General features: G+C 61.5%; 3 protein-coding genes across 6 annotated transcripts; all 3 read left to right on the top strand.

Moving 5' to 3' along the window:
• The first annotated feature begins 765 nt into the window (after positions 1-765).
• On the top strand, positions 766-5,060 carry SLC34A1 (solute carrier family 34 member 1). The gene is made up of 12 exons (XM_072872562.1): positions 766-879; positions 1,034-1,216; positions 1,673-1,801; positions 1,877-2,020; positions 2,130-2,241; positions 2,329-2,524; positions 2,858-2,953; positions 3,069-3,168; positions 3,413-3,580; positions 3,957-4,073; positions 4,240-4,364; positions 4,463-5,060. The coding sequence occupies exons 1-12, from the start codon at positions 777-779 to the stop codon at positions 5,015-5,017; spliced, it is 2,028 nt and encodes a 675-aa protein (XP_072728663.1). The 5' UTR covers positions 766-776; the 3' UTR covers positions 5,018-5,060.
• A 684-nt stretch (positions 5,061-5,744) lies between these two features.
• On the top strand, positions 5,745-7,973 carry LOC140656558 (alpha-2Db adrenergic receptor-like). The gene has a single exon (XM_072872450.1). The coding sequence runs from the start codon at positions 6,027-6,029 to the stop codon at positions 7,053-7,055; it is 1,029 nt and encodes a 342-aa protein (XP_072728551.1). The 5' UTR covers positions 5,745-6,026; the 3' UTR covers positions 7,056-7,973.
• A 3,191-nt stretch (positions 7,974-11,164) lies between these two features.
• On the top strand, positions 11,165-27,258 carry GRK6 (G protein-coupled receptor kinase 6). 4 transcript variants are annotated; one of them, XM_072873737.1, is made up of 16 exons: positions 11,165-11,290; positions 14,740-14,835; positions 17,578-17,690; positions 18,014-18,091; positions 18,368-18,468; positions 19,767-19,859; positions 20,167-20,230; positions 20,868-20,997; positions 21,742-21,886; positions 22,668-22,705; positions 22,846-22,935; positions 23,032-23,240; positions 23,520-23,657; positions 23,908-24,045; positions 24,206-24,340; positions 25,878-27,258. In XM_072873737.1, exons 1-16 carry the CDS (start codon positions 11,239-11,241, stop codon positions 25,926-25,928), a joined length of 1,671 nt encoding a protein of 556 aa, XP_072729838.1. In that variant the 5' UTR covers positions 11,165-11,238; the 3' UTR covers positions 25,929-27,258. The 4 variants fall into 4 exon arrangements, with proteins under 4 accessions (XP_072729838.1, XP_072729836.1, XP_072729837.1 ...); XM_072873735.1 differs by having other exon boundaries at positions 20,868-21,008; positions 21,696-21,886; XM_072873736.1 differs by having other exon boundaries at positions 20,868-21,008; positions 21,696-21,886; positions 25,127-27,258.
• Positions 27,259-27,963: the final 705 nt, after the last annotated feature.

The raw sequence follows: 27,963 nt of genomic DNA, 5'->3' as shown, positions 1-27,963 counted from the left end.
CTCCAAGGATGGTGGCTGTGTGCGTGGCCTCACCTCCGGTTTGGGACACCCCAGCAGCGCCAGCACCGAGCCCTTCTCCCCTTCCTCTTCCTTTCGTGCAGGGAATGAAGCACCCAGCACCAACTGATGGGGAGCTGAGCTGCTCCAGCATCGCCCCTTGGGCGCTGTGCTCCAGCACCACCGCAGCTTCGCTCTTCATCACACCGGCTGCTGCTCACCAGGGGCGATGCCAAGCCTCGGGCAGGCGAGGCGGGGTGTGCCGGCGGCACAGTACCCTGGGGGCGCGTGCCCCATCCCGCCCCAGGGCCGCGGCTGACGCGGGATGCCGCGGGGTTACCCATTAACTGCAGGAATTTCTGGGGAGGAGGTGAGCAGCAAGCGGAGGCGAGGGGCAACGCGGGGCTCCTTAGACTTTGCTCTTGTCGTGCATATAAAGGGCCACGGTGCCCCGCGGGCCACTTCGCTGGAGGGACGCGTGGATGGGGCATGTGGACATGGCGCTGCCCTGAGTGCCCAGCCAGCCCCAGGTGAGCAGGGCCCTGAGCAGGAGGGGTCCCCTCCCCGTGTCCCCTCCACCCGGGCTGCCTGCCCTTGAGGGAGCTCGCTGGAGTGGCACGGCAGCAGCTGGTGGCCCAGGGGACCATTGGGTGATGGGATGGTCCTCCTTGGTGGTGCCAGCACCACGGGGATTCTGAGGCCCGTGGCAGTGGGCATGGCACAGCCGTGGCTCTGCCTTGGTGACGTGCGGCCGCCTCTGCTCAGCCTCAGCAGGAGCGATGCTGCCCTACCGGAGGGAGAGCCCGGCCCTGCCCCACTGCCCGATGCGGGGAGGAAGGGTGGTGCATGGGCCCCAGTTTGCCTACTGCCCGAGCCCCCAAGGTAGGTGCCCTCAGTCCTCCTCCTCCTCCTCCTCTTCCTCGCTGGGCTCAGCTCTGCTTCTGGCCAGACCCTGGCCCCGGGCAGTGCCCAGCTCTCCTCTGCAGGGTGGTCCCCGCGAGGATGGGGCTGTAACGCAGGTGCCCCCTCTCCCCAGCTCTGCACCGGCTGCCAGGTGCCCATGCCTGCCCCTTTGCCGTCGGTGCAGTGACTTGCCCTGACCATGGCTTCCCCTGCCCTGGCTCCCCCGGGCGCCTGGGCGAGGGCAGGGAGCGGTATGAGCTGGAGGCGCTGCCCTGGCAGGGGCCCCGGCTGGGCTTGGACGAGCTGCAGAAGCCAGGTGAGACCCCCCAAGGCATGGTGCACCCCAAGGCACGATGCACCCAGGTTGGGGAGCACCCTGGAGACCTGCCGGAGGCACCCGGGGGGGGCCATGGGGTGCCAGGAGAGCCCAAGCTTTGCCCCTGGGACTGGCAGCAATTCTTCCCCACTGCCCTGCCGTGCCAGTCCTCATGCTGGCACCCCAGCCGGACCCCCAGCATGGTGGGCTGCCTGCTGGCAGGGGAGACCCTCAGCTCCCCAGCGTGCCACGGGCAGAGCCGAGGGGTGATAGGGGCGGTCGGCACAAGGCGTTCCAGGGTGGGAGGATGTGGCGGGGACCCGGGGAGTGGCGGCACGGCTGGGGACACAAGCCCCATCCCACCAGGGGCACAGGAGGATGGCGTGGGTCTGCGGGAGCCTGGGAGCCAGGGCCGTGCCACGGCCGGAGTTTAACACTCTCTCTTGTCTTGCGCAGAGCTGGGGTGCTGGGCCAAGGTCCAGTCCATCTGTGTCTCCCTTCTCAAGGTGCCCCTGATGTTTGGGTTCCTGTACCTCTTCGTGTGCTCCCTGGACGTGCTCAGCTCTGCCTTCCAGCTGGCCGGAGGTAGGGTAGTGGGGGCACCTGGGCAGCTGGTGGCACCCACCATGCCAGCACCCTGCCGCTCACACTCTCTCGCAGGCAAGGTGGCTGGGGACATCTTCAAGGATAATGCCATCCTCTCCAACCCGGTGGCTGGGCTGGTGGTGGGCATCCTAGTGACCGTGCTGGTGCAGAGCTCCTCCACCTCCACCTCCATCATCGTCAGCATGGTCTCCTCGGGGCGTGAGTGTGCCCGTGGGGCTCCCTAGGACCTGAAGCTGGGGGATTGCGTGGCTGGACAGGGTCACCCCGAGCTGGGCCATGCAGGGCTAGCAGGTCTCTCTGTCCCCAGTGCTGGAGGTGCGCTCTGCCATCCCCATCATCATGGGCTCCAACATTGGCACCTCTGTCACCAACACCATCGTGGCCCTCATGCAGGCTGGTGACCGCAGTGAGTTCAAACGGTGAGAGCTGGTTGGGGCAGAGGGGACTGAGGGGTCTGGAGGCTGCTCCCTGGGGGCCACCCCATGCCAATGGGCTTCTCCACGCAGGGCCTTTGCCGGCGCCACGGTGCACGACTGCTTCAACTGGCTGTCGGTGCTGGTCCTGCTGCCACTGGAAGTGGTGAGCGGGTACCTGCACCACGTCACCCGCCTGGTCGTGGCCACCTTCAACATCCGCAGTGGGAAGGATGCCCCTGACCTGCTGAAGATCATCACGGAGCCCTTCACCAAGCTCATCATCCAGGTCTCCTCAGCCGTGGTGTCCCCAGGCTAGTGATGGTCCCCCAGTATTGGTGTACCCCATGCTGGTGGTGATGTCCCCAGCACTGGTGTCCCTTTGATGGTGGTCATGCCCAAGTGTCTCTAGGCTGGCAGTGGTGTCCCCAGGCTGATGGTGGTCCCTCAGCACTGCTGTCCCTGTGCTGGTGGTGATGTCCCCAGCAGTGGTGTCCCTTTGATGGTGGCCGTATCCAAGTGTCCCCAGGCTGGCAGTGGCGTCCCCATCCCAGCAAAGATGTCCCCAAGCCAGGGATGCTGTTAGCCCCCAACAGCCCTCTCCAACTGTGTGTTGTTGCAGCTGGACAAGTCAGTGATCACGGGCATCGCAACGGGGGATGAGAGCCTGCGCAACCGGAGCCTCATCCGTGTCTGGTGTGGCCCCGCATCCCCACAGGTGAAGGGCCCGTGGCCCTGCTGGGGCCACCAAACGATCCCATGGAGGGTGGGTGGTGGGCAGGGACTGGACAAGGACACTGTGGAGCTGGCTGCAGCCCACCCTCTCCCTGCAGACAGCCGTCATGGGGCTTGGGTCCCCCTCGAACTGCACAGCCCCCGGCCACTGCAGCACTAAAGCCATTGAGAGCCTCCACAATGTCACCAGGCAGAAGTGTGAGTGGGTGAGGGGGGCTTGGGCAGGGCTGGGGTCACGGGACATGGGGCTGGCGAGGTGGAGGTGGGGCTGGGGGGCTTTATGTGGGATGGAGGGGTGCTGGGCATGGGGCTGGAGTCATGATGTGGGGCAGGGCTGAGAGATGTTGGGGCTGGGGTCCAGGTGTGGGGCTGTCTGGGAGGGGCAGGTTTGTGAGCGGGGCGGGCCAGCCCCAGCCCCTCGCCCAGCCATGCTGTGGGGCAGGTGAGCACCTCTTCACCGACACACCGCTGCCCGACCTGGCCGTGGGGCTGGTGCTGCTGGCTGGGTCCCTTGTCGTGCTCTGCACCTGCCTCATCCTCCTGGTCAAACTCCTCAACTCCCTGCTCAAGGGGCAGGTAGCCAAAGCCATCCAGAAGGTCATCAACACTGGTGAGTGGGACGGGGACTGCCGTGGGGTGAGCGGGATGGGACCCTGCCTACCCCATGGCCACCCATCCCCATCCCCACCTGCCATCCTCAGACCCATCCCTGCCTGCCCCTAACCCCCATCCCTGCCTGGACCCCCATGTCCCCTGCCTGTCCCTGATCCCCACTCTGCTTATGGCTGTCATGGCCTCCTGGTGTCCACATCCTCCTTCCCCAGCCATCCCGGCCACCAGCCTGGCCCCATACCCACAGCCTGACCCCACACCCAGAACCTGGCCCCACAGCCCCCTCCCCAGCACCATGTAGGATCTCTGGGCTGCTCCTAGCTGATGTGTCCATGCTTGTGTCCATGCCCGTGCTCATGGCCATGCCATGGCAGACCTCCCGCACCCACTCAGCTGGCTCACTGGGTACTTCGCCATGGTGGTGGGCGCTGGGATGACCTTCGTGGTGCAGAGCAGCTCTGTCTTCACCTCGGCCATCACACCCCTGATCGGTGAGTCCTGGCCAAGCCTGGTCCCCTGGCACATGCTGGTCCCCCCGACGATGGCCCATGGGTGCTAGGGCGCTTGGAGGGGCGGGAGGAGCCGTGCCTCCCTGGGAGAGCGTGGGAACGGCACTGGTGAGGAGCGATGGGACGGGATGGGGTGCCTCTTCCGCAGGCCTGGGGGTGATCAGCATAGAGCGCGCCTATCCGCTGACCCTGGGCTCCAACATCGGCACCACCACCACTGCCATCCTGGCCGCCCTGGCCAGCCCAGGGGACAAGCTGGCCAGCTCCTTCCAGGTACGGGCAGCCTGGGGCCATGGCCGGGCTGGCATTGGACAAGACAGGGGCTAGGGGAAGCCTGAGTGCCTGGCCTAATGGGGATGCCATCCCTGCAGATCGCCCTCTGCCACTTCTTCTTCAACATCTCCGGCATCCTGCTGTGGTACCCGCTGCCCTTCACCCGCCTGCCCATCCGCATGGCCAAGGCGCTGGGCGAGCGCACGGCCAAGTACCGCTGGTTCGCCGTGCTGTACCTCATCGTCTGCTTCCTTCTGCTGCCGTCCCTCATCTTCGGCATCTCCATGGCGGGCTGGCAGGCGCTGGTGGGGGTGGGCACACCCTTCCTCGGCCTCCTCTTCTTCGTGGGGCTGGTGAACGCGCTGCAGGCTCGCAGCCCTGGCCGCCTGCCCAAATGGCTGCAGACCTGGGACTTCCTCCCCGCCTGGATGCACTCGCTGCAGCCCCTCGACCGGCTCATCACCCGGGCCACCCTCTGCTGCACCGACCGCTGCCGCAGCCCCGAGGGCTGGGAGGAGCGCGAGGGCCCTGCCCGCGACAAGGCCAGGCTGGGGCTGGACAACCCTGCGCTCTCCTACCCCGAGGAGGTGCCCGGCCCCGCCGTCCGGGTGGGCTCCCCTTGCCCGCTCCCGCATGGTGCCACCCGGCTCTAGCCAGCACCAGACGCCCAGGCCGCTGCTCCTGTGGCTGCCCGGTTTCTGCCATCCCTGCTCAGCTGGTATCTAATAAATGCCAAGCGCCTGTGCCCCAGGTGTCTGTCCCTTCAGCTTCTGTCTCTGCAAACACTGCCAGAGCCGCAGCCAGAGCCGTGGGTGCCAGACACCCACCATCCGCCCCCACGCCCATACACCGTCGCTGCACAGCCTGGCCCCGTACGGGTGCCCGGCACCGGGGATGCCCTAAATGCGTTGCCGGGGCCGTGGGGGCATGTGCTGACGGTGCTGCAGCTGAACGCTGCGCCTGCGGTTTGCAGCCAGCCTGCACCGACGTGCTGCGGGCAGCACCTTACTCCACCCGCCACATTTCCAGAGGGCTGAGTCGGCAGAGACCGTGCTGCACCCCTCGGTGTCACAGCAGTGCATCGGTGAACCGGGCGCAGTGCATCGGTGAACCGGGCACAGCGCAGGGCAGCCGGCGAGGTGCTGTGGTGCTGCTGGGCCGGGGCTCAGCGCGATGTCGACTCGGCATGGCCAGGCAGTGCCCCTGGCCCACCGGGTACCCCGGTGCCCACGGCAGGAGCCCACCTGCCATGGTGACCCTGGCAGGAGCCCTTTAAGTGTTGGCAATAACCGCTTCTCCCACTGCCCACAGATGCTTGGGCTCCTGCCAGCGATATCAGCCCGTCCCTCCCTCCCTCCCTCCTTCCCGCCCGCCCTCCTCCCGGCCCGGGACCAGCGGAGCCAGCGGGGCTGCTGTGGGAGCCGCCCCGGGGCTCCCGGCACTGCCGCTGCCCCGCGTGCCTGGCCGGGCGGCCACCGGGCCGGGACGACCTCCGCCTCGCTGCCAGACCGGGTCAGTACGGGAGCGGTGTCGGCCGGGACGCCCCCACAGGGACTCGGCGATGCGGGGGCTGCGCCACGAGATGCGGCGGGGCCGGTGAGCGGGGCGTGCGCAGCGGGGGCAGCCCCATGGGGCTTCGTCCGCCTGAGGGGCCGGGCCAGCATGGAGCCAGCGGGCGCCCTCCCCAACGCCTCCGGTAACGGCAGCGGCACCGGCAGCGCCCCGCACTCGCCCGCGGCCACGGGACTCATCCTGCTGGCCGCCCTGGCCGTCCTGCTGGCCACACTGGTGGGCAACGCGCTGGTGGTGGCGGCCATCTCCACCAGCCGGGCCCTGCAGGCCCCGCAGAACCTCTTCCTGGTGTCCCTGGCCTCGGCGGACATCCTGGTGGCCGTCCTCGTCCTCCCCTTCTCGTTGGCCAACGAGGTGATGGGCTACTGGTATTTCGGCGGCCTGTGGTGCAGCCTGTACCTGGCGCTGGACGTGCTGCTCTGCACCGCTTCCATCGGGCACCTCTGCGCCATCAGCCTCGACCGCTACTGGGCCATCACTCGGGCGGCCCGGCTGAACCTGCGCCGCAGCCCCAGGCGGGTGAAGGGGATGATCGGGGCGGTCTGGGCGGCAGCGGCCCTGGTGGCACTGCCACCGCTCCTATGGGCCCGGCCAGGGGGCCGGGAATGCCAGCTGAGCCAGGAGACCTGGTACGTGCTGGCCTCCTGCGCCGCCTCCTTCTTCGCCCCCTGCCTCGTCATGGTTGCCGTCTACTGCCGCATCTACCACCTGACCACCCGGCGGACGGCGTCCCTCCTCGCCGCCTGCGCCCCGCGCCCCACCGGTGCCAGCAAGAAGGGGCCGGGGGTTGGGATGCTGGGCTGGCGGCGACGGAGCCAGCACCAGAGCGTGTTGCTGTGCCGGCAGCGGCTGGTGCGGGCGCGGGAGCGGCGCTTCACTGTCGTGCTGGCCGTGGTGATGGGGGCCTTCGTGCTGTGCTGGTTCCCCTTCTTCTTCACCTACAGCCTGGGCGCTGTCTGCGGGGAGGGCTGCCGCGTCTCCAAGCCCCTCTTCAGCTTCTTCTTCTGGATCGGCTACTGCAACAGCAGCCTCAACCCCCTCATCTACACCCTCTTCAACCGGGACTTCCGTGCTGCCTTCCGCCGGCTCCTCGCCGTCCCCCGCCGGCACTGCACCTAGGGCCCCACCAGGACACGGGGGACATGGCCCCCAGCCCCGCTTGCCGCTGGCAGCGTCCAGCCCCACCGCGGACCCTGGACTGCCATGCCGGTGTGCGTCTCGAGGTACCTTTGGAAACGTGGGGTTGAATAAAACAAGACCAAAGCCTGCGACTGAGGCTGCCATCTGCCTCTCGTCGGCACCCATTGCTGTCACCCGGGTCACCCCACCCACCCCCCCTTGCAGCGTGGGTGACCCACTGGTGGTGACAACTCGCCGTGGCAGCTCCGATGAGCGCCAGCCTGCCCTGCTGCCAGGCCAACCCCAGCGCCTCTGGACGCCCTTGGCCCCCAGCATCCTTTTCCCCAGGGGACAGACCCCACGGCTGCTGTGGGGGGGATGAAAGCCCCCATGTGGCAGCGTCACCGTGCCACCGCAGCAGCCCCGTCCGAGCCCTGTGCCTCTCTGCTGGGGCTGTCCCTGCCAGCTGCCCATCAGCACGTAGCTGTGCTGCGCCATGGGGGCTCTGTGCAGGCACACACGTACCCCACGGTGGGGTATGAGGGGCGCGGGGCTGGTGTGGGACACCCCATATCCTGCTCGGGGCCTTCACTGGGATCTTGCTGCAGGAGGGAAAGGAGGAATGACATCCCAGTGCCGGAAAGGCCATCTTCCCTTGGGAGAGTGTGGGAGATGGGACCGTGTGGGAACAGGCTCCGGCATAGCCCGAGGTGCAAGGGGCCACAGGGGCAACTACGGGGTGAAGACCTGGGGGCAACCACATCCCCCTGGGGGCTACAGCCACCCCGCACCCGCCCTGCCCAGCTCCCTGCCCCACTCCGCGCAGACACCCGGGGGTCAGGGGCCGCTCCACTTCTCCAGCTTTGCTGCTCAAAATAGAAAATCTCAAAACATTGGACTTTCACTTGGCTAAAAACAGCCGCCGGCGCCTGGGAGCTGAAGCTCGAGGAACGCTGGCCCCCGTCAGCCCCCGCCAGCCCCTGCCAGGGTGGGTGCAGCTTGGCTGCAAGGTCTGGGGGGCTGAAAGGGACAGGGGTACACGCAGCGGGTGAGGACCCCTGGGCCATCCCCTGCACCCACTGGGCCTGTGCATGGAGGCTCGTGGCATGAGCTTTGGAACCAGCAGAGGCTTCCAGCGGGGATCGTGCCAGGACGGGGGCCCGGCGTTGAGCTCCCGGAGGCAGCTGGCCCCTGCGGTTGGAGCCGCGCTGGCACTGTCTGCGGAAGGAGCTGCCCTATCGCTGCCGCCTGGCTTCCCCTCCTGCGGCCGCCTTGCGCCTTTTCACAATTAAACAGCGTTTTGCTTCTAAAAATACCCAGGGAGATGAGGGTACCTGATGGACACTCGGCCAGGCCAGCTCGGTCAGGGAGAGAAGCTCTCCCCGAGGGGCACCAGCCCCATGGGCAGCACCCCAGGGCCCTGCGGTGCCCTGGGTCGTGCACCCTGCCCTCACCCTTGCCTGGCCCTGCCCTCACCCTTGCCTCGCACCACTGGGGCTGACCAGGGGACCAGGCACCGTCCCTCCTCCTGGGCGTGAGTGCACGGCTCTGGGATGCTCGCAGGGCAGGAGGGGCCGGGGACCAGCCGGACTGGGGGCACATGGGGACCCCCTGCTTGGGCAAGGAGGCACCGGCACATCCAGCCTGTGCTGGCATCGGGGCAACATCCAAGCCATCAAAGGGAGTTTCAGGCTGATGTCCAAAACATCAGATCCTGAGGGCTGGATGGGGTCTGGGAGCGCCTGGACCCCCCTTCATCCCAGGCACTATTGGGGTGCTGGGGTGCTCCGGGGAGAGCTCCCCCACTGAGCATCTCCTGCTGCATTGCCATCCAGCATATCATCTTGCCCGCAGCAGAGGGGTCGAGCAGGTCGCTCCATCTCTCCGCAGCAGCCCTTTCCATTCCGAGTTCGTACAAAGCGTTTTATCCACCACAATGTGACCCCTATTGCTGCCCCTCTTGCGAGCTGCTGTGACCCCAGTACTGCCGGGAAAGCGGCTCCCCTCGAAGCACTGATTACTCCTGCCCAAGTTCAGCACCTGTGCTTGTCCGCCTGGAATTGCATCTTGCATTTCCAGGCTGTTTCTTCAATTTCTCAAGATTATTTTGAATTACTCTCCTGATAGGCTTGGGTTTGGAGCCCTCTCCCTCTCCAGCCACATCACCTCCGCAGAGCTAAAAAGCAGAGCGCCAGTTCCACTGCCTGGGCTGCCATCAGCTCTGCTGGGGACACCAGGTCCCCTCTGGACACTCGTGCTGCTCCAGCAGCACCCCATGGCCGATGACTCTTGCTGGTGGTGGGAACAGTGCTGCAAAATGCCAGCTGGGAGGAAACCAAAAGCAGCAATCTAAGAGTTAAGTGCACAAATGCATGGAAACAAAGCCATTGCATTTGAAGCTCAAAATAAGTAAGCACCACCTTTAAAAGGAAAGCAGCTCTAAAAGAAAGCTGGCAGCATGAGCTCATCCCTCATGGCAGAGTGACACAGGAGATCACCTCTGAGGTATGGCAGGGCAAAGCATCCTCATCCTTGTTATTGCTGCAGGTTTGTAACCAGAAGATGCGATGCCTGATCTCCAGTGGATGCTGAAGGGCACCGCAGACCAGTCAGTACCAATTGCACGGGCAATGAGGGCTTGGAATAATTAGTGTTATTATCAGCTCTGCTACAGCCTGAGGACATGAACCTCTCCCCTCCTGCTCGCTAGCACAGCCCAGACGAGCAGTGCTTGGGGGCCCAGCCTGGGCCCCATCACCGGTCACCATTGAGAGAGGCCAGTGGAGAAACCTGCCCATCACCATGTGCTCCTCAACGCCCCGGCCACCACCACCCTCGCACCCGGGGCAGCCCCACTGCCACCAGCTGCCGCACGCAAGGCGGGAGGGAGGCATCGCCTGCAGGCTGGAGGAGAGACGGGATCTGTCAGAAGGCAGAGGTGACGTCCGCACCCGAAAGCCAGAAGGAGCAGAAAGCGGGGCAGGCACAACTTGCTAACGGGTAAGAGGGTTAATGAGCGGTTTTACAGAAGCAGGGAGCCAGGCAGGTCATCTGCAGGGCTGATAGACCACCAAGGGGTGCTCAAGGAGGACAGAGCTCTGCAGAGAAATCAATGACTTATCTGCTGGGGAGCGGTTCCCACACCACAGCTTGTATTCAGATGGGGTAAGGCTGCTGGCTAACTGAAGTAACAGCAGGGCTTTTAGAGCAAAACAATGGAGGGAAGAAGGCTGCAGGAGCAGCAAGAGCTCAAATATCGGAACTGCCCATGAGCAGGCACCGGGGTCAGCCCCAGCAGGACGAGGCTGCTAGCACCGCACCCCCCAGTGCCAAGAGCCTGGGGGATGAGGAAACCCCAAACCTCCACCACAGCGGTGACCAGGGAGACCGAGCGCAGCACCAGAGCTTGCGTTACCCACCCCACAACGCAGGGATTGACCAACGCCGGACACAGGGGTGCTCGGAAGGCTTTACTGAGGCCATTGCAAACACAGGGCCAGGCTGCCAAGGCGGGGGAGGGCTCCCCTAAACACGTAACTGCTTTTAACAGGAGCACAGGACACCCCAGAGAAGCCCCAGGTCACCAGCAGCAGGAGCACAGACGGCACACCCAGCCAGGCGCACACACTCTGCCGAACCGCGGCGCCCGCACCCGCTTATAAACAGCCGCTCGGCCCCACCCCTACGAAACGCCCCTATCACAACCCAGCCAGCAGCGGAGTGTCAGCTCTGCACCCAATCAGATGCCGAAGAAGGTGGGTCTCTCTGTGGCGGGCGCTGTTGTCACTCGCCCTATCCGTTCCCGGAGCGGCGGCTGCGCTTCCTGAGTGACACCTCGCCCTCCAATCAGCACCCGCTCCCTCTTCCCGACAGGGCTTCGCCAATGGCCGCCGAATGACGCGCGCTTCTCTCCCCCCGCCCCGCCCTCCCACACCCCCGCCCGCCGCGGGGCCAACGGGAGGGCAGCGGCGCGGCGGAGGGGGCGAGGCTTCCGGGGGGGGGGCTCGGCCAATAGAAGCGCGGCGCGGGAGGAGCGTGGGCAGGCATTGGCGGGCTGGGCGCGGGTGGGCGGGGCGCGGCGGCGGCGGCGGCGGCGGCGGCGGCGCGCGGGCCGAGCGGAGCGGAGGGGAGGGGCGCGGAGCGGAGCGGAGCCGGGCGGGAGGCGGTGGCGCCGCCCGGGCCCATGGAGCTGGAGAACATCGTCGCCAACACCGTCCTCCTCAAGGCCCGCGAAGGTGAGCGGCGGCGCCGGCCGGACGCCGGTCCCTGGAGCCGGGGGGGGGGCCGCGGGGAGGCGGCAGGCCCGGGGCGGCCCGGCCGTGGAGCGAGCCCAGCGCCCGGGAGGTGCCGGCCGGCCGGTGGCCTGAGCCGTGAGCCCGCGTCCGCCCCCCCGCTAGAGCTCCCCCGCTAGAGCGGCGTCCGCTCCCCCGGGCTGCGGCCCGGCGGGCTGCAGGCTCTGGCGATGGCTGTCCCCGGGACTCGGCCCCGGGCTGTCCCTCCGGCGGGGTCGCGGCCTCGGCTGCCCGCGGCGCTGCTGGGAACGGGGAGGTAACGGCGCAGGTTGGGCGCAGGCCGCCTGAAGGCACTCGGCCCTAAGCGAAGGCCCGGCGCTGGGCGCTGCTGGGTCAGCCGGGGGTCGCTCAGCGCCCCGTGCTGTGCGTCCTCCGGGGGGTGCTGAGCCCCCGGGGGTGGCCGTGCTGCCTCTCCGTGTGGAAACCGCCCTGCAGCCCCCGCCTGCCTCCCCGCCGGTGCTGGCAGCCTCCAGCCTTTACCCCTTCCGGAGGCTCTTGCTCCTCTGGCAGGGGGGCAAAGCAGCTTGAGGAGAAAAGGTCGATTTCAGGCTGGTAAACTGCTGCTTCCCACACAAGGGCCGATCCCAAAACTGCGGCGGTGAGCCCCGTCCCTCCGCCACCTTCACACCAACCCTGGCCCCTGGTCCGCTCGGCACCAGGAGCTTTGCTGCAGGGCCACAAACCTGCTGCTTCAGGGGGCACGGCTGAATTCCAGGGCCTCAGTGGGGGATGCAGCCTGCCATGCAGAGAAGTCTCAGGATGGCTTAAGGAGAGAGCTGGGAAGCCTGTCACACAGGAGCCTGGTCCTTTGCAGAGAAGATCGGATTCAGCCAGGCATCGGGGAGTTCATTAGATCACGTTAAGTGGCGGGGAAGTACAGTCCCTCCTGGCCCACGGCGTGCAGCTGGCCAGACCAAGTCATTCTGGAGCCTGAGGGGCCCACTGAAATCTAGTTAGAGGGCTTTAGAGATTAGATTTGTGGGAGCAAAGAGCAACAAAATTAAATTTACATGGGCAGAAGCATTTTTGAGCTGCTTGAAAATAGGGCTTAGTGTAGGTACTTCAGGCACAGTGACCGTGGTGGACCATGACATTATGTTTCATAATGGCAAGGTTTGGTTGAAAACGAAATCCAGGCAAAACCAAACAGCGGCATTTGTGACCTCTGGACACGAGACCCTGCTTCCCATGGCGTGAGTGACCAGGAGACTGGCTCCCGTTGTGCCTTCAGCAGAACAGAGTTTGGTTGCTGATGCAGAGCAAGGCATGGGACAGCTGCTGCAGTGCTTCCCAGGGCTCCTCTGGAGCCTCAGCTTTGGCAGGCAGTGGGCAGTTTGGTTTTAGGCAGATACAATCCACTGGCATGCTCATACCGGACAGTTCCTGGCCGGCGAGAGCCGCAGGTGGCTGTGCTGCCTGTCCACGGCTCTCCTGCCTGTGGCTAGGTGGCCGTGGTGGCTGCTGGGGCGAGCTCTGGCAGCCTGTGTGACAGGACAGAGCCGCTTTGCTGGCCAGGTCCAGCAGCACTAGGTGCTTTGCTCCAGCCCAGCCTTTTTGGGAGCCTCGTGGTCTGGTGTGGGAGTGTGGGGCTGAGATCACCCTGGGAGGGCTGCTGACAGCCATCTTCAGCTGCTGCCATAGGATGACCATGCTCTGTGTTTCCTTCAAACTCTTCTAGGAGGGTTTGGCCCAGGGGAAGGTGAAGGATCCTTCCCCCGTTGTTCCCCTTGCCTGATGGCCTCTGGCAGAGGGACAACAGACCAGCTTTGAGATGTCACCAAGCCCTGAAGCTCCCCTGTGGTGAGCTCTGGGTGGAGGCAGCCCACCCCTTGCCCCATCCCTGAAATGGGGGTGCTGGGAAGTTGCTGTGCAGGAGACAAGTTCCCTGCTAGGCTGTTTGCTGTGGCGCCGGGAGGGCGGGGCAGGACAGTGCATGAAGGGTGCTGGAGCCTCCTTTCAAAGCAAACAACTCAAGGAAATGCAAGCTGCCTGTCCTCGTCCTCTGGGTGCTGTGAGGCATTGCTCTGCCTTTCCTTGAGTGCTCATGGGGTGAGGATGGCTTGTCCTCCCGTGCCCTCACTTAGTTATCCCCGTCTCTTTCGTTGCTGCAAGCCCTGGCTGACAAGAAGGTGTCTGTGCTGCTGGTTTCTTCCACCCCTGCTTACCCTTGAGTCACTTCCTTCCTGAGTTTGTACAATCGTGCAGCCCAGCTGCTGGTGCGGGGCAGATGTAGCGCAGCGACCCGCAGTGTGCCAGGGGCTCGGACCTGGGGCTGGCCCTGCAGAAGGCCGGCTTAGATGTCCCCGTCCCACCTGCCTGTCCAACCAAGGCCTCCTGCGGCGTGGGGAGCTGGATGCTGGGGGACCATGTCTAGGATTAGGGGCTGAATTGCATCCACAGTGGAGGAAAGTGTTATGAAAGTGTTTCTCAAGAGCTGATAAATGATGTTAAACCCCTCCTGATTTTAGAAAGCCGTGCCTTTGGCCCAACTTGGCAGGGTGGTTTAATATATTTCCAATGGAGGTGGGAGATGGTGTGTGTGTTGGCACCGGGCAGGGGGAAGGCAATCCCTGGAGGCTGGCTGATCCCAGCCATCAGGCGTACAAGTATTTCAGTACTTAGTGCTTGCTATGATGTAAATTTTTTGGTCTATCTAGAAGCTTTCCCACCCTGTCCTACAGCACTGGGCATTCACTCCAGCAACTGAAGCTGGAATAATATCTAGTTCTTGGATCTCACTTTTCTGAGGCTGGCTTATCTCTGGAGAAAGGTGGGAGTGTCCCCACTTCACAGGTGGGAAACTGAAGTGATGAGCCCCAGGCGATGCAGTGAGTTGTCTGTGGAGCCAGGATTAGAGCAGGAATTCCTGTCTCCCAGCTTCGTGCCCTCTCTGAGAGCCCCTCCCTAGAGTAAGCAATCAGTCTGGAATGAGTAGGTGGCATGAACATCGTTACTACAGCAGGAAGAGCTTCACACTGAGCAAGGCTTGGCCTCGAGAGGTGATTAGTTATGAGGACAGGCCTGGGAGCCAAGAACTCTTGTGCAGGCATAGAGCAACCTGTGGCTTTAGGCACTCCTGCCCCTGCCCTGATTCTCCAAACTTAAATACGAGTCACTGAGATGTCCACGTGAAAGGTCTTCGTGTTCTTGGTTGTGACTTTGTTCAGCAGGCAGAGTGGTTGATCCGTCCGCTTCTCTGGCAGTCAGAGGCTCTAGTGCTTTTGCTCCACCGGTCAGGAGACGGCGGTAGCACTTCGGTCTTGTTTTCCTTGCCTGGGCTTGCTTGTGTAAATGGACAGAGGGTGTCTCCTCTCTCGGCTCCTGCTAAGGCTAGGCTGCAGTCGGACATCCTTGCTTCATAACTCATGGTACCGATTTTGTGTGCCCTCCAGGTGGTGGCGGGAACCGGAAGGGCAAGAGTAAGAAATGGCGCCAGATGCTGCAGTTCCCCCACATCAGCCTCTGCGAGGATCTTCGACAAACCCTCGGTGAGACACAGCAGCTGGTGGGAGTTGAGCAGCGTCCAGGCTCCGCTCCGGAGCAGGGCCGGAGGGTGAGCGTGCGTGGGCATTGTGCACCCAAAGCTGGGTGCATGTGAGGGCAGTTGAGTCCTGCAAGGGTCAGGGATGTATAATGGGACGCGTGTTGGCCAAAACCCAGCAAGGATCACTCGGAGCTCTGGGTGTAGGGAAGAAACTATGGGTGGGTAAATCACAGCTGCATGGCGCTCACTGGATAGTGCCTGTTGATGTACCCGTATGCCTTCCAGACTGTGATGAGCTTCACTAGAGATACGCACCCTTCTCTGTGCAAACAGACCTGCTCGGTGTTGCAGAGCTTTGGAGCATCGCTCTGGAGTGCCTTTGCATAAATAACAAAGGTGCAGCTAACATCTTCTGGACTCCCTGGCTGGGATTCAGCCCTGCTCTGCAGACCTCGGCTTCTAACACAGCAGCTTCTAAAGCAGCAGCTTTACTCAGGCAAAACTGGCTTCTCGCTGTGTGGTACAGATGAGAGTTGCACAGTTGGGCAGGGCTTAGCCTGTCATTTTAATACTGCACTTTGTACTCTTCGTGGTTTTAATGTTTGTGCAGCAGGCTTGGTCCTGAGATCATGTGAAAGTGTTTTGGGGCACAGAGGGTGGGAATGCTCTGCTTCCTGAGAAGGGGAGAGCTTGTCTAAGTTGTCACTCCGGATTCAGCTGCCAGCTGGAGAGTGGCACAGCGCTGACCTTGTTTCAGAGCAGGTGTCACTGGGCTGAGTGGGTTTGGGAGGTTTCTGCAGCTCCAGTCCCCAATTCCAGCCTGCCCAGGTTTTCCAGGTCCTGGCAGCCCCAAGGAGAGGAGTGGCTCCCTTTGAGAGCACATGGGACTGTAGCACTTGGAATAACTCAACCTCCATCATCCACACTGTAACCTCCAAGCGCACAACAGCCTGGTTCTGCTGCTGTGCATGCCATGCACCACCTCCCAGGGCCGGCTTCGCAGCCGAACGTAGTCAGATGGAGACTCTACCCTTGGTTTTGCTGCGAACTGCCTCTCTGGAGCGGGTCCTGAGCACTGAACGGAGCTCTGGCCTGGGCTCTCCTTGCAGCTCCATCTTGGCCGTCTCAACCCCTATCTGCTTCTCTGACTTGTGTGCCCTCAGCAGAGCTTTGCCTCAGCTGATGCCTGTCCTCTGCCCACAGCCACCCTTCCGGTGGGTGTCATGACATGTTTTCCAGCACTGAACTTCACCTTTGTTGTGCTGCCCGTTTGCCGGTGGTGAGTGCTGGTGGTCTGTCTATCTCTGCTGTCTCACTGTCTGGGACAGTGACCTTGTAATGCTTTGGGAGGCAAGTCCCTCCCAGCGGCTGGCTGTCACCACCCGTGTCCCCACTTCCCCTTGGGGAGGCATGTGAGAAGTGCTTCTGGCCCAGGTGGTGGCTGCCTCACTTGGTTTCCCTGTGGGAAAGATGTCCCTGTTCTCGTGCTTGGGTCACTCTGTGGCTGGAGTGGTTTTGTTTTCCCCTCGCAGCCTGCTAGAAAGGCATTTCTTTCCTATTCCAGAGGCTTGGCAGGGCCATGGGCACGGTGGGCTGGTTGCCCACTGCAGAATTAAGCTTTGCGTGCCCTGACTGCAGGGAGCAACCCTGTGTGACCCTGGGCAGCAGCGAGGGCAGCTGAAAGCTTCTGATAGCACCGGCAGCAAGCTCTTGTCCTCCCCAGCTGAAGGGAACTCCTTCCCCTGCAGACACAAGGAAACCAGACGGTGTGGCAGAGCTGGCGAGGCGGCCTCCTCCCCCACCGCAGCCCCGCTGTCTCTGCGCTCTCGTGCACCCTCAGGAAGCCGCAGCTTCCTCGGGAGAAACTGCTGCACAGGGAGGGGAAGGCCGGCAGCACCCAGCCCTGGGGAGCGCTGGCAGATCCCCTGTGAGCCGATGGATGGCTGCACATCTGCACCCCAGGCAGCCCACAGCCCTCGGTGGCAGTGGCTGGAACAGAAATCTGTTCTGGCCTGCAATCAGACAACATCTTATGAGTGGAAGGGGAGGAAAAAAAAGCAGACAACCGGAAGTACTCTGGATAGTCAAAGGGGTTTGTGCCTGGGCTGCCAGACTTCAGGGAGGGGTAGGAGGAATCAGCAGGGAAGCCAAGCTCCGGAGGGCAGCAGGGGTTGACATACAAGTGGGTGGCTGTCCCATGGAGTCAGGGGGGTCTAATTGCTGTGTGCAGCATTAACAGGACATCTGTGGAAATGGTGTCTCCTGCTTTGATGCTGCTACTTCCAGCAGGGCCTTTGGAAATACGAGTGGTTTGTAAGAGTCATCAGAGCAACTCTTGACCTGAACGATCTGCCTCGAAATAAGCTTGCTGTGTTCCTCATGTTCCAAGGAAAGTTGTGTGTCTGGAGTAGTCAGTCGATCTTCTGGGGACAGGCTTGAGAAGAGAGCCTCCAGGCAAGCAGAAGACACCAAGATCCCTTGCTAGAAACAAGAGGGTCAGGCTGTACAGAACAGTAGGTCAAACCTCTTTCAGGGAAGAGGATCTTCCAGAGGGGAACGTAAAAGCTTGGTCATGCCTCTTGTCTCCGTTGGGTGCATTTCACTCTCCTGGGAGTCTCAGGCTGGTGGGACCTGTGAGCAGTCAGCAGATGAGTCACAAGCCTCTCCACCGATGCCTGTGCCTGGGGCGGTGGGCTGTGGCTGCTCCTCTGGGGTTGGCAGTGAGTGGTCTTCTCCACATTTGCAGAGCGGGACTACCACAGCCTGTGTGAGAAGCAGCCCATTGGGCACATGCTCTTTCGGCAGTTCTGCGAGACACGACCTGAGCTGTCACGCTGCGTCAAGTTCCTGGATGCCGTGGTAAGAGCAAAGCCCATCGAGCTTCGTTGGGGGAGACAGGGATGTTGTTGGCGCCCTAGGCACGGACCGGTTGTCCCTGGGTGCTCCAGCAGTCACCAGGTACTTCTGGGCACGTAGGGTTTTCCTGAAGGAAAAACGTGTGCGTTGCAGTTTCTCCAAGATAGGGCTGGGCCTTTGCTTAGAGAGCTGTTTGCTGGAGATCTGGTTTTCCAGGAAAGCATGGGAAACCTTGGGCAGAGGGTGTTGCTGCTCTGCAACTGTTGCCTGGTAGCAAGGCTCAGTTCCTGGCTGGACCTGCTCCTCATGCTCTTTGCTCTGTGCAGGCAGGGTACGAAGTGGCTCCAGATGAGAAGCGGAAGGAATGCGGGCAGCACCTGATTGAAAAGTACTTGAAGCCAGACGTGAGTAAGAGGGTTGTGTTTGCTGCCTGCAACGGTAGTGCCATTGGAAAGCTGACAGCTGTCATTACCCGTGTCCTGCCACAGCGAACGTGCTGGGCAGGATGGTGAGGGCAGAATACTACGGAGCCACCCCACTACCTCACAAGCGACCATTGCTGCTTTTCCCACTGGCCCTAAAGCAGATAGGTGCCTGTGTGCTGTTACTGTGGGCTTCTCCTTCCTGGGAGGATCCTTGTGCTCTGCTCCCTAAGTCTGACTCCATCCCTTTGTCCCCAGAGTGATGACCATGTGCCTGAAGTCCCCTCGCAGCTGGTGGATGCCTGTTGTGAGAGGCTGGCGCAGGAACCTTCCAAGGAGCTCTTCAAGGAATCCACTAAGTAAGTTGAAGGGCTGGGACCTGCCTGCAGGTTGCACCATGGCATGGGGTAGATGCTGCAGCTAACTCGCCTTGTCCCTCGTGGTCCCTTCCTCCAGGAGAGCGAGGGCTGGTGCTAAGGCTGGGGCCTGGGGAATTTTGGGCTGGTGGTTTGCAGCACAGCTATAGGAAAGCAAATGCAAGGAGCTCCCGTGGGCTCTGGGAGCCACAAACTGCTGCAGAAACCTCTGTCACTCCTCTCAGTCTGCCATGGGTCTGAGTTGCCATTTGGGAAGGCCCCATTTCAGCAAGCCTCAGCATCTGGCCATGCTGTTCCTTGTCCTGTGCCAGGGTCTCGTAGGCATCCGTAGAGCAGAGCTGACAGCTGCAGTCTCGGTGCCAGCTGTCCTCTCCCACTAGCCGCAGATGTGGCTGTTGTAGTTAGGTTACGCTGGCTGTTGCTGCAGGGATCTCAGGTCACGCTTGTTCCCATCGCAGAAGCACTGACTGAGGTCCTGGCTCTGGGTGCGAAGCGGAAGCTGTTAGGCAAACCGGGCTTACAGCCTTCCCTGAACAGTAGCTGGAGCACGTTGCCTAATCGAGTGCAGGGCTGTGGCAATGGGTTTGCTGCAGTCTTCTGGGGAGCGTTAGCTCTGTGTGTGGTAACTAGTGTCGCTGTCTGAATGCGGAGCCTCCGGGCTGGGCCCTGCCTGCTCTTGGCAAGCTCTGAAAGGGCAAGAGCCCGTCCGCTTCTCCTTGATGCATGTCTCCAGTCTAGACACTATGTCTAAGGCTCTTTACTCTGCTGGGCAGCCCTGGCACCGGTCTCCGAAGCAGTTAGCTCTCTCAAGCAGGATCCCCTGTGGCCTTTTGTGCTGGATATTCATCTGAAACTGAACAACTCAGCGCCTGGTGCTGAACATTGCTAGCAGCTTTCGGCAGCTGATTACAGCCTTGAGTGTGCATTTGCCCTGTGAGCAGAAAGGCAATTGCAAAGTGTCCCATCATCCCCCTTTGTCCCGCAGCCCAGGCTGGTGCTGAGAGTCCACAATTAGCAGTGCCAGCCCCATCCCAGGGTGCTGTGTTCATCACAGTGGTACCTCCAACGTGCCTTCCTTCTGCATCAGGCTTAGCGTGGAGGGTGGGTTTTCTGGGCCAGGGCTGCACGGGGTACATGGGTGATTCAGCGCCAGGCTGGGTGAGGGGATGGCAAAGTAAACGGGTGCTCAGGGCTGCTCACCTCCTCTTTCCTTGGACTGCCGGCCTTTTCCGTGTCTGTGATCAGCTCTCAGGAACCTTGCTGGCTCTGCTCTCTCCTAGGCTTATCCACGACTACCTGAGTGTGGCTCCCTTTGCCGACTACCTCGACAGCCTGTACTTCAACCGCTTCCTGCAGTGGAAATGGCTGGAACGGTAACGCTCCCTGGCATCGCTGGGAGACCTGTACCCTGCTCGCATGGGCTGCCTGAGGGGTCCCTCGGTGCTGGGCCCTGGCAGGAGCCAAGGGCCCGGCCTTTGTCTACTCTTGCTCCCCTTCAGGGCCCTTTATTGGTACCATCAGCAGCCCCAGTCTTGCTTGCCTCACAGGGAAGCAAGGTCTGCTTGAGCAGGGGTTTTGGGGTGGGCTGCAGTCTCTCAGGCCAGGGCATGGGGGTGGTTTGGGCTTCAGCCCCTGCTCTCTCCCTGCTCCCATCTCACTCCAGTTTCCCTTACCTCACAGGCAGCCAGTGACCAAAAACACTTTCCGCCAGTACCGTGTGCTGGGCAAGGGCGGTTTTGGAGAGGTGAGTGACTGGCATTTCCTCTGCATTCGGGGTACCAGGCAGCCACTGTTGCCTGCCACCAAATGCAGGCCTGGGTTGGCCATCAGGGTGCCACGAGCTGCTCCAGCACCTGCAGGCAGGTGCTGCTGGCTGGGGGGGCCCTGCACTGGGCACTGCTGTGCTCTGGGCATTGCATGACCTGTCAGTTCCCCTCTGAGGAGCCCGAGCTCTCCTCTCGCCAGGCACTGGAGGTGTGGAAGGTGTTGCACAGGGTAGGTAGCACATGCCCTATGGTGCGTACTGCTGCCTGGGCAGAGAGTCAGGTCTGTTCCCGGTGTCTTGGCAGGGGAAACTGCACTCCTGAAAACTGTCACTGTCAGGCTTCCTTCTGTTTCTGGAGTGGCCTTCTGTCTTCCCAGGCACCAGCCATGGTGCTGCTACAGGTGGCAGGGGCATTGCAGCCCTCTGCTGCTTATCTGTGACATCTGGAGATGTCGCTGTTCCCTGTGTGCTTACTTTGACAATGGGCTTCTCGCTAACTTCAGAGTGAGGCGGGACAGGGACATCTTTGCCTTCCCGTGCCTCTTCCTGAGAGCAGAACCTAGACCCCACCCTGGAAACAGCAGAGGGAGGGCGCTGAGCATTGTCCCCCCTCCAGGTTTGTGCCTGCCAAGTGCGTGCCACGGGGAAGATGTACGCCTGCAAGAAGCTGGAGAAGAAACGGATCAAAAAGCGGAAAGGAGAGGCCATGGCCCTGAATGAGAAACAGATCCTGGAAAAAGTGAACAGTAGGTTTGTAGTAAGTACATAGGAATTGCTCTCACTTTGCTGTGGTGGTTGATTCTTCGTCCAACCAGCCGGCCCGGCACCTCTGTGCTCCTCATCCCGTGTGGAGAGGCAGGAGCAGGCCCTGCCCATGGAGTAGGGTTCTGGCAGCTGCAGATCTCTCACAAGGCTGGGGTCTGGCAAGACCTCCTACTGCCTCCACAAGATGCTGTAAATGCCCCCAAAGTGAGGCCCATCTGGTCTCACAGGCGCCTTCTTAACCTCTGCGGCACAAGAAAGCAGCGAGAACTGTCTCTCCAGACAGCCAAGTGGGCAGAAGCCTAGCCCTGAGCTGTGTGGTGGGGAGCTCTCTCCCTGGCTGCACCGAGGTGTGGACAGCCTGAAGCCTCCCTTTACGGAGGATTCATCAGACGCTGACACGGGGTTGCTGTTGGGTGCTGCTTGCCCCCAAGAGGGGAGGAGTTCTGGCTCATGGAAGTAGTGTCCTCCCTGTCTGAGGAAAGCTGGGGGTATGCTGGGGCTGCTGGGCACTTCCACATCCTCCCTGGGTTTGCACAGTTCCCCCTCTGCCTCCTCTGCTGGCAAAGGCCCAGTCCTGCTGCCCATGAGTGGCTGCTTGGGTGACAAAGTGCCCATAAGAGCGTGGGCACCTCCCTCTTCCAGCTGTGTCTTCTAACAGCCTTTCTGCCCTGAATTGCAGGTGAGCTTAGCCTATGCATATGAAACTAAAGATGCTCTCTGCCTAGTGCTGACCCTCATGAATGGAGGGGACCTCAAGTTCCATATCTACCACATGGGAGAGGCTGGCTTCGAGGAGCCCCGGGCAGCTTTCTATGCTGCCGAGATCTGCTGTGGCCTTGAGGACTTGCACCAGGAGAGGATAGTGTACAGGTGCGCGCTGCCTGGCCCCTGCTGGGAGATCTTGTATGGGCTGCAGAAGCAAGAGGGTTCCTGCTGCTCTTACTAGCCCAGCTGGGTCTGTAAGCTCAGAATTGAAAGCAGCACAGAGCTGGGTGAGAGGGGATCAGGAACAGAAAGCTGATCTCATGGGAGAGACCGGAGAGCTTAGCTTGGCTTCCTCGTGCTGGTAAATGATCACCAAGAACAGGATGTGATCGTGCGTCGGGGCAGGCACTTGGGTGCTTAACTCCCTGGGCAGTATTGACACTGGAACAAAGGAAGGTAGGCTGCCCCGATACACTCAAGACTGAGAGCTGGGCAGGAGGGAGAACAATCTGATGGTATGACTGTACTCACCAGGTTGTGTGATATAGCGTTAGGGATAGCACGGCTAAACATGGGGCCGGAAAGTCCCTTCTAGTCATACCCTGTGCCTTGCCCTGGGGCAGGACAAGCAGAAGAAGCCTCTGCTCCTTCTCCCTCGCACAGCCTGTCCCATAGTGAGTTCTGCACCTGCAAAGAGAGAATCAGCCACAGGCTCACTGCTTCCTTGCGGAGGGTTGAACGTTGTCATGTCCTGCCTCTCTGCCCGGGAGGGGAGAGCTTTCAGGGCTAACTCCAGGGCAGGGGTGAGGGGAAGATTATCTGTGTGCCCAAGGCAGGGGCATTGCATCCCTCTGCTGCTTATCTGTGACTTCTTGAGATGTCACTGTTGCTTGTGTCCTTCGCTTTGACAACAGGCTTCTTGCTAAACAAGTCCCTTCCTTCCTAGGGACCTGAAGCCAGAGAACATACTGTTGGATGACCACGGTGAGTGCAGGGTCAAGAGGAGGCCTGGGCCTGAGTTCTTCTCTCTTCCTCTGCTTGAACCAGGGTTGCTCTGTGTTCTTGGCAGCTTCAAACATAGCCCCTTGACCTTGTCCTTTTAACTTGCCTCCTCGTCTGTGCAGGTCACATCCGTATCTCAGACCTGGGGCTAGCTGTGCACGTGCCAGAGGGTCAAACAATTAAGGGCCGGGTGGGGACAGTTGGCTACATGGGTAAGTGGCCCTGGTTTAATCAAAAAGTGGTCTCTGACTGCACACGTGCTCTCCTTGCCCTCACACATCCCTCACCTATGCTCTGCTCCTATGTAGCTCCGGAGGTGGTGAAGAATGAGCGCTACACGTTCAGCCCAGACTGGTGGGCTTTGGGCTGCCTGGTGTACGAGATGATCGAGGGACAGTCCCCCTTCCAGCAGCGCAAGAAGAAGATCAAGCGGGAGGAGGTGGAGCGATTGGTGAAGGAAGTGCAGGAGGAGTACTCGGAGAAGTTCTCTCCCTGCGCCCGCTCCCTCTGCACCATGGTACGAGTGTGCCTCCCTGTCCCTTCGCTCCCACCACCTCTTTGCACACCGCAGGAGAACATTGAGGCTGCTCCCTGTAGAGGTGCTGGTGACAGCCAGGTTTCCTTGGCTCGATAAGGCAGCGCAGGAGCGTCCAAAGTGCCTTAATTCCTCGCTCTTCCAGCTGCCTAGTGGGCCTGTGCCATCCCTAGAGACATACTGCAGGAGCCTGGCCGACCTCGGGGCTTCTCCTGCCCGAAGCACCCTCCACCCCGGGCACTGATTTCCTTTGTGTTGCAGCTCCTGTGCAAAGACCCTCTGGAGCGCTTGGGGTGCCGAGGGGCTGGGGCCAAGGAAGTGAAGGAGCACCCTCTCTTCAAGCACCTCAACTTCAAGAGGCTGGAAGCAGGCATGCTGGACCCCCCCTTCAAGCCAGATGTAAGTGCCTGTTCATGTCCTGACCTCTTCAGTCACTGGTGCTGTCAAGGGAAGCAGGAGCCCTGGGGTGCCTCACCTGAGGAGATGGTGCCCATTCCCTTCCCTCTTGTTTCTGGAGCCTGGCAGAACAGGGGTCAAGCAAGCTCTGGCTGCAGGGAGAGGGGGCCTAGGCTTGGCCACAAGCTATGGTTGTTTGAGGTGGTGGTATCTTCATGGAGCCTAGCATTAGAGCAGTCCTTGTGCTGTTTAGCCCCAGGCCATCTACTGCAAGGATGTTCTGGACATCGAGCAGTTCTCCACAGTGAAAGGGGTGGAGCTGGAGCCCACGGACAATGACTTCTACCAGAAGTTTGCTACAGGAAGCGTGTCCATTCCTTGGCAGAATGAGGTAGGTTTGCAGGACAAGTCTTTGCTCCTGCTTGTGCCCAGCATGGCAGAGTGCAGTGTCCCACAGGGTTCGTGCTGTCCCTGCTGCTCTTGTGCTCTGCTGGGCCCTCGGTGACGGGCCTTGTGTGGCAGTCGCTGCAGCCATCTGTGCCCTCTTCCAGATGATTGAGACGGAGTGTTTTAAGGAGTTGAATGTCTTTAGCACAGACGGCACAGTGCCCCCAGACCTGGACTGGAAAGGGCAGCCTTCTCCACAGCCCAAAAAAGGGTTACTCCAGCGCTTATTCAGCAGACAGGTAAGAGTGTTTGCCCAGCGTTTCCTCCACAGCAAGTCCTCAAGCAGCAATGAGCCTGCTCCTGCCTCTGCCAGGCAGATCTGGCAGGGAGGTGGGCATGAGAGGGCAACAGGCAGTCTCCCCTGGGTGGCCAGACCTCAGGGCTCTCAGAGGGACCCATGCAGGGAGCCAGCCCTCACCTGGCTGCCACTCCCCATGCTGGGGGAGTCGAGGGGGCTGGAATGGAGTGTCCTGGCTAAACATGCTGCAGTCACACAGGCAGAGGGATGTTGCTGAAGGCACTAAAATAGCAAGTCTGCTCCCTTCCTACATGAATAATACTGTCCCTGAAGAAGACATTGCTCTTGGAATGGGCTCCTGGGCTCCCCAGAGTATTTCTGCCAGACCTTGAGCAGGCAGAGAGAGCACTGCTTTCGAGGGATGAGGAGAACGGAAACGTGTTGCAGCTGCTATGGGCTTGCTTGCCTGCCTGTCTCCTCTGCCCAGAACAGTCTTTGCCTTCTTTCCAGGACTGGCAAAGTCTGGGCTGCTGCCTCTCAACAGCTGCTTGCAGCTGTGGGACTTAAGTGTGGTTGGCTCTGGACCCATCTTAGCCACCCGGTGCTGACTCCTGCTTCCCCAACGAGCTCCGAGTTGTGCTTCACTGATCAGTGGGCTGCCCTAACCAGAGCCAGCTCTGGGCTGGGATACCCAGCCCTTCCCGAGGCAGGCAGGACCTGCCGGAGGATAGGCAGCTGCCTGTGGCAGGGGTTGAGCTGTGATTTGCCACGTGTTTTCTCTTTCCAGAGGTGAGCAGTCTCTCCTGGCTGCTCTGCTCAGGGAAATACCCGGTGGCCCGCGGACATGGCAAGATCTGGGAAAGAGGAGTGTTGTCCTTCAGTGCCTAACCCCTTCCCCCAGCAGAGCACAAGCTGCTTGTTTTTCTAACTGCCCCCTGAGCCACTAATCCTGCTTTCCTGCTCTTGCTGCCTTCGTGGGGGAGGCCTTGCCCTCGGCTTGAGCCAAAGCTGCCCCTGCACTGCCGCTGCTGGGAGCTCTGCTCCCAGGGGGCTGTGGGAAGTTCCCTTCACTCCTCTCTTCAGATGTCCGGGACACACAGAAGGGTTGAGAAACCATGAAGGGTTTGGCATTGCCCTGTGCTCAGAATCCCTCCCATTCCAGCAAAAAGGGCTTCAGCTGCTTCTGCACTGGCTGAGCCCTGAGTGGGGCAGATTGTCTGTGCTGGCCCTGAGCTGTCTCCCTGGGTGGCTGTCGTCCATGGAGCCCATTTTCTTCCCAGCTTCTGAGCTAGTCAGCTGCGTGCTCACCAGTCTGTCTGCCAGGAGCTGAACCCCCAAATGCAGGTTGACTGTTTCTCTGCAGACTGGGGCTCCCCTCCAGCCCCTTGCCTCCATGTAGCTCTCCCACGTGCAGGCTGAGAGGGGCCTGGCCCTTCCCTGCCGGAGGGCAGCTGTAGGCTGGGTTGTGTGACTGTGCTCACCCTCTGCTTGCTGTGCTCCTCTCTCCCTCCTCCCTCTCCTTGCCCTTCTGACTTCAGGACTGTTGTGGAAACTGCAGCGACAGTGAGGAAGAGCCCACCCGGCTGTAGAGCACAGCTTGTTCTCCAGCCCCTGGGACCCCCTTACCTCTCCGGGTGCCCAGCAGAACAACAGCCCAGCCTGAAGGACACAGGTAGAAGTGGCCCCGCAAGGTGGATTTGTTTACAGCTTTACACGTCTGTATTTGAAGACTGTGAGGATGGCTCCAGGGCTGGCGGCAGCATGAGGCTCAGGCCAAGGCACCTTTGGCCATGGGCAAGCCCTCATCCCCAAGAGAGACCTGGACGCTTCTGAATCTGCCGCTTGGGATTGTGCTGCTGCCGCCCGCCGGCTGCTGCTCCCCTCCCGGGCCCAGGGTGGGAGGGAGGGATTGCGCCAGCGTGGGCCGAGGCCAGGCTGGAGCAGCTCTGCTGACACATTCCACAGTGCCGAAGCGGCACTGCAGGTTTGGTGTATATTTATATACGTCGGTCTGTACATATCACATGTCAGTTTTTAATCTATAGGTGGGGGCCTGCACTGCCCCCACCCTGTCACAGGCACAAATGTCCTCCTACGGGGGGAGCGATGGTCCCAGCTTTGTACCAGGGGGTCCTGGGCAGAGGCCTTTTGTGCCTTGAGGTGTCTAAAGCATCTTTCCTGGACCTTTCTGGCCGTGCTGAGGCATCCCTGGCTCCAGCGGAGTCCATTCCTCAGCCCCAAGGCACAGGAAGCTGCTGTGCCAAAGCATCTACCATTGCATCCTGGCAGCAGAGCGTCACTGCCTCATCCCTGCTTCCTTGTCTGCCGGAGCCTGCTTCCTCCTGCCTCGTCTCGCACATGCTGCCAGTTCCAGGGAGCTGATCCCGGCCCCCTCTCCAGACCGCCAGCAGGCTGGCTGCAGCACAGCAGGACACAGCCATTCCCACAGCACCTGCTCAGGAGGTACCTGCTGCAGGTCCAAAGGGTTGGTCTGATCCCCAGCATGGTGCAGGATGGCCCCGGTGCAGTCCCACCAGCTCCAGGCCAGCCGTCTCTGCGTGCTGGGTGCGCCGTGGTCCCCAGGCCCAGCTTGGTGTCGAAGGAGCAGACACATAAGGGAGTGGAGGGGCCAGAGCCCTGCGTGTCCCTGGGGAGCAGCGTGGGGCTCAGCCTGCCTCTCTGTTCCGTTTGTCGTGTCCCCTCTTGTGCACACTTGTCCCAGCTGTGTCCCGAGCAATAACTCGTCTCTTCTCTTTGTGTGTATGTACACGCACGCGTGCGTGTGTGCACGTGTGCATGCTGCTGCTTCGTGTTCGTTCTGAGCCAGGCCCCCTGGGGGGGCTGAGCACCTACTTGGACCTGTGGTATCATTTGCTTGCCTTGCACTAAAGTTGGAAAGTATTTAAATTTTTAACCTTTTGTTAAGCGTAAGATTCACTGTGGTTTGTATTGCTGTCGTGTCAAGGGTGGCCCTGCTCTGGGCCATACAGGGTTGGTGGCTGGGACCCCCATTCCTGAGCTGCCATGGGCTCTGCTGCTGCTCCTGTCCTGCAGGGAAGGGCTGGGGCTGCCCTCCACAGCAAGGGCTGATGCTGACCAGGGACCGCGGGTGGCCCTCGGTGGCTTCAGCTGGGTGGTTTGGGTCGGTGCAGGGGCATGACAGGTACAAGGCCTTGTGCTGTTGGGGTGCTCGTGTCTCCTGTGGTCCTCTTTGGGGCATGTCCCCCCACTCCTCTGTCTGCCCTCCTGGGCTGTCACAGGTGTGCTGTGGGGCTGGGGGCAGAGTCCTGCTCCCCTCCGGGCACTGTGCATCGCTGCTTCAGGGGGCAACCGTGCAGAGGGGGACCTTGTGCCAGCATGGGGCCCTGCCTCCTTAGCCCAAGGGACAGCCCCGCGAAGGGGGGACGCAGTGTGAGCAGGGTTAGGGTCATGACAGTCACCAGGGGGGAGTGTGCAAAGGGGGGCAGCCTGGTCAGGGTGGGTGCAGCGTGGGTTTGGGGTCCAGGGTCGGCAGCAGGGCTGGTGGCAGCGTCGGCAGCCTCATGCGCAGCGCCGGGGGGCCGCACACAGCTGCACAGGGATGAGAATAGCAAGTGCGGCTGGGTAGCTAGGGAACAGTTGCTA

The sequence above is a fragment of the Ciconia boyciana genome, chromosome 9, assembly GCF_034638445.1.
Source record: "Ciconia boyciana chromosome 9, ASM3463844v1, whole genome shotgun sequence".
NCBI classification, from domain to species: domain Eukaryota; kingdom Metazoa; phylum Chordata; class Aves; order Ciconiiformes; family Ciconiidae; genus Ciconia; species Ciconia boyciana.
Note: the sequence above shows the minus strand (reverse complement) of the source record. Positions and strands in the feature narration are given on the sequence as shown.